This window comes from Priapulus caudatus, unplaced genomic scaffold, assembly GCF_000485595.1.
Source record: "Priapulus caudatus unplaced genomic scaffold, Priapulus_caudatus-5.0.1 Scaffold1778, whole genome shotgun sequence".
Lineage (NCBI taxonomy): Eukaryota > Metazoa > Priapulida > Priapulimorpha > Priapulimorphida > Priapulidae > Priapulus > Priapulus caudatus.
Window position 1 is genome coordinate 15032 of NW_014578839.1, and position 2386 is coordinate 17417.

At 53.7% G+C, this 2386-nt stretch overlaps 1 protein-coding gene across 1 annotated transcript in view; it reads right to left on the reverse strand.

Annotated features, from left to right (window-relative positions):
- Positions 1-1324, reverse strand: part of LOC106817582 (PH domain leucine-rich repeat-containing protein phosphatase 2-like) — a 14859-nt gene extending 13535 nt beyond the window's left edge. The window contains exon 1 of the mRNA XM_014822259.1: positions 149-1324. Coding sequence (XP_014677745.1) covers positions 149-766 — 618 coding nt within the window. The 5' untranslated portion in view covers positions 767-1324. The remainder of the gene's footprint in view (positions 1-148) is intronic.
- Between the last annotated feature and the right edge of the window lie 1062 nt (positions 1325-2386).

A 2386-nucleotide genomic window follows, 5' to 3' on the forward strand; every position in this document is an offset into this window, starting at 1 on the left:
GCTCCTTTCTGTATCCCAGCTCCTCCCTCTTCCCCCTCCTACCCCTCCTCTACCTCCCCCTCCTCCCCTCCTCCCCTCCCTCCCTCCCTCCTCCCAACTCACCGACGTAGAACCGGAGAAGGTATCCTAGCTCCTTGCTCTGTCCGACCTCTTGCATGCGACACACGTCCGCGTATCCTATCCGCGACAGATACTCGTTCTGCAGGGCCAGCGGTGGATCGTACGCTTCCAGCCTCTTGATGACCCCGCCGTTGTACTGAACGTGCAGGGCGTTCGAGAGCGCTCCAAGCTTCAGACAGATCTGGTGCGCGGTGGTCGCGAGCGAGCAGGGAAGGCAGCGGGATTTGAGGACGGTCGTGTCCGCGTCGTACACGCGCACGTATCCGTGATTCGTGTCGCACAGCCACGCATCCGGATCCGGCTTGTCGACGGTGGCGCCGCTCGTCGCCGCGCGGGAGAACGAGGAGCTACTGCTGCCCGTCGGCGAGCGGTCCTTGTCCGAGAAGGGCTCGGTGGTGGCGCTGGTGGTGGTCTCCCAGCTGCCCAGTTCGTCCGACAGCGTGCTGACGGGACGGTTGTCGGGAGACCGGCTGCTCGAGGAGCGCGAGCCGGACTTCTCCTCCTCGTCCATCATGAACTCTTTCCACCAGTTGTGACCGGCGCGCCCCCTGCTGGACAGCACCGAGTAGTGCGAGCGCACCGTCACCGTGTCGCACTGCTCGCGACGTCGGTACATGACGTCATCGGGTCCCGTGCCGCGTCGCATGACGTCAGAGCTGAGAGCCGACGATAACGATGACGTCAGAGGTGGTGGGGAGGACGGTGACGTCAGCGATGCGACGTCGATGATGTCATGGTGGCGACGCCACGCAACGCTATATGTCGTCGGGGAGCACGATACGGGTTGTTACAGCACGCAATGGGCGTATGCTATACAGCTGGCAGACAATGATGTAGGGGATGTTGGTATGATGTCACAGCATGGTACAGCTAGCTACGTACACGTAACTAAACCGCGTTGGTGTAACACCTGGACAATTACAGTATGATATAGCTGTACATACAAGATGTCCTGTGAACACGTGTAACAACTAGGTGTCCCACGCTGAGTGTGTGTTGGTGGTGTAATCTCTGGACAGTCACAGCAAGAAATAGCTTCACACTGTCGCTGTCACTGTCACACGCTGTCACACACTGTCACTGTCGCTGTCCCACACTGCCACACACGGTCGCTGTCACGTATAGATAGATTCCTTCCACTCATGTGCTACTTAGCACCTGCTCATGTAGCTCCAAAGGAGTGAATCCAATCAACAGGTAGATACCTTGCTGTCCACAGGTATAGCACTTGTTAACGTAACTCCAACGCAGCGAATCCAATCAACAGGTGGATACCTATCGGTCCACAGGTAGCACTTGTCAACGTAACTCCAACGCAGCGAATCCAATCAACAGGTAGATACCTATCGGTCCACAGGTAGCACTTGTCAACACAACTCCAATGCAGTGAATCCAATCAACAGGCAAATATACCTATCTGTCCACAGGTAGCACTTGTCAACCCAACTCCAACGCAGTGAATCCAATCAACAGGTAAATATACCTGGCTGTCCACAGGTAGCATGTATTGGTATGACCTCTGTACAGACGTCAACACATGTTCAGCAATTCATATCCTGCTTACTTCGAGACACTGAATTTAACAACTACAACAGCAACCCAATCTTTTTCGTCTATCCGTCTATTGATGTTCCGTGGGTAGTGTCACTCCAAATAACAGGCAAGCACCTATCTGTCCGCACCAGCACGTGTTGGCGTGACCTCTCTATGTAGCCACCGCCATGTGTACCAGTCTAGCCGTCCAGCTATGGCTGTGTAACCGATGTTGATATCTCAATCATTTCTATATGCGGGTCAGTTCCTATATGACGGCACGGTCTCTCTCTCTCTCTCTCTCTCTCTCTCTCTTTCTCTCTCTCCTCTCTCTCTCTCTCTCTCTCTCTCTCTCTCTCTCTCTCTCTCTCTCTCTCTCTCTCTTAGTCTGTTTTATGCCTGGGTTCACGTGAAGTCTCAACACAGGTACAATCGTACACGTGAACACATTAAAGTAGCGCTCAGTCTAACGCGTGTAACATAGACTTGCTTCTCTCTCTCTCGCTCTCTCTCTCTCTCTCTCTCTCTCTCTCTCTCTCTTTCTTTCTTTCTCCGTGTGTTCCTGGGTTCACATGAAGTGTCGACACGAAAAGGGTGCACTCGTACACGCGAAAACACTAAAGCGCTATACACCCTAACCTGTGTAACATAGGCTTGCTTCTCTCTCTCTCTCTCTCTCTCTCTCTCTCTCTCTCTCTCACCCTCCGTCTCTCTTTCTCTCTCTATCTGTGTT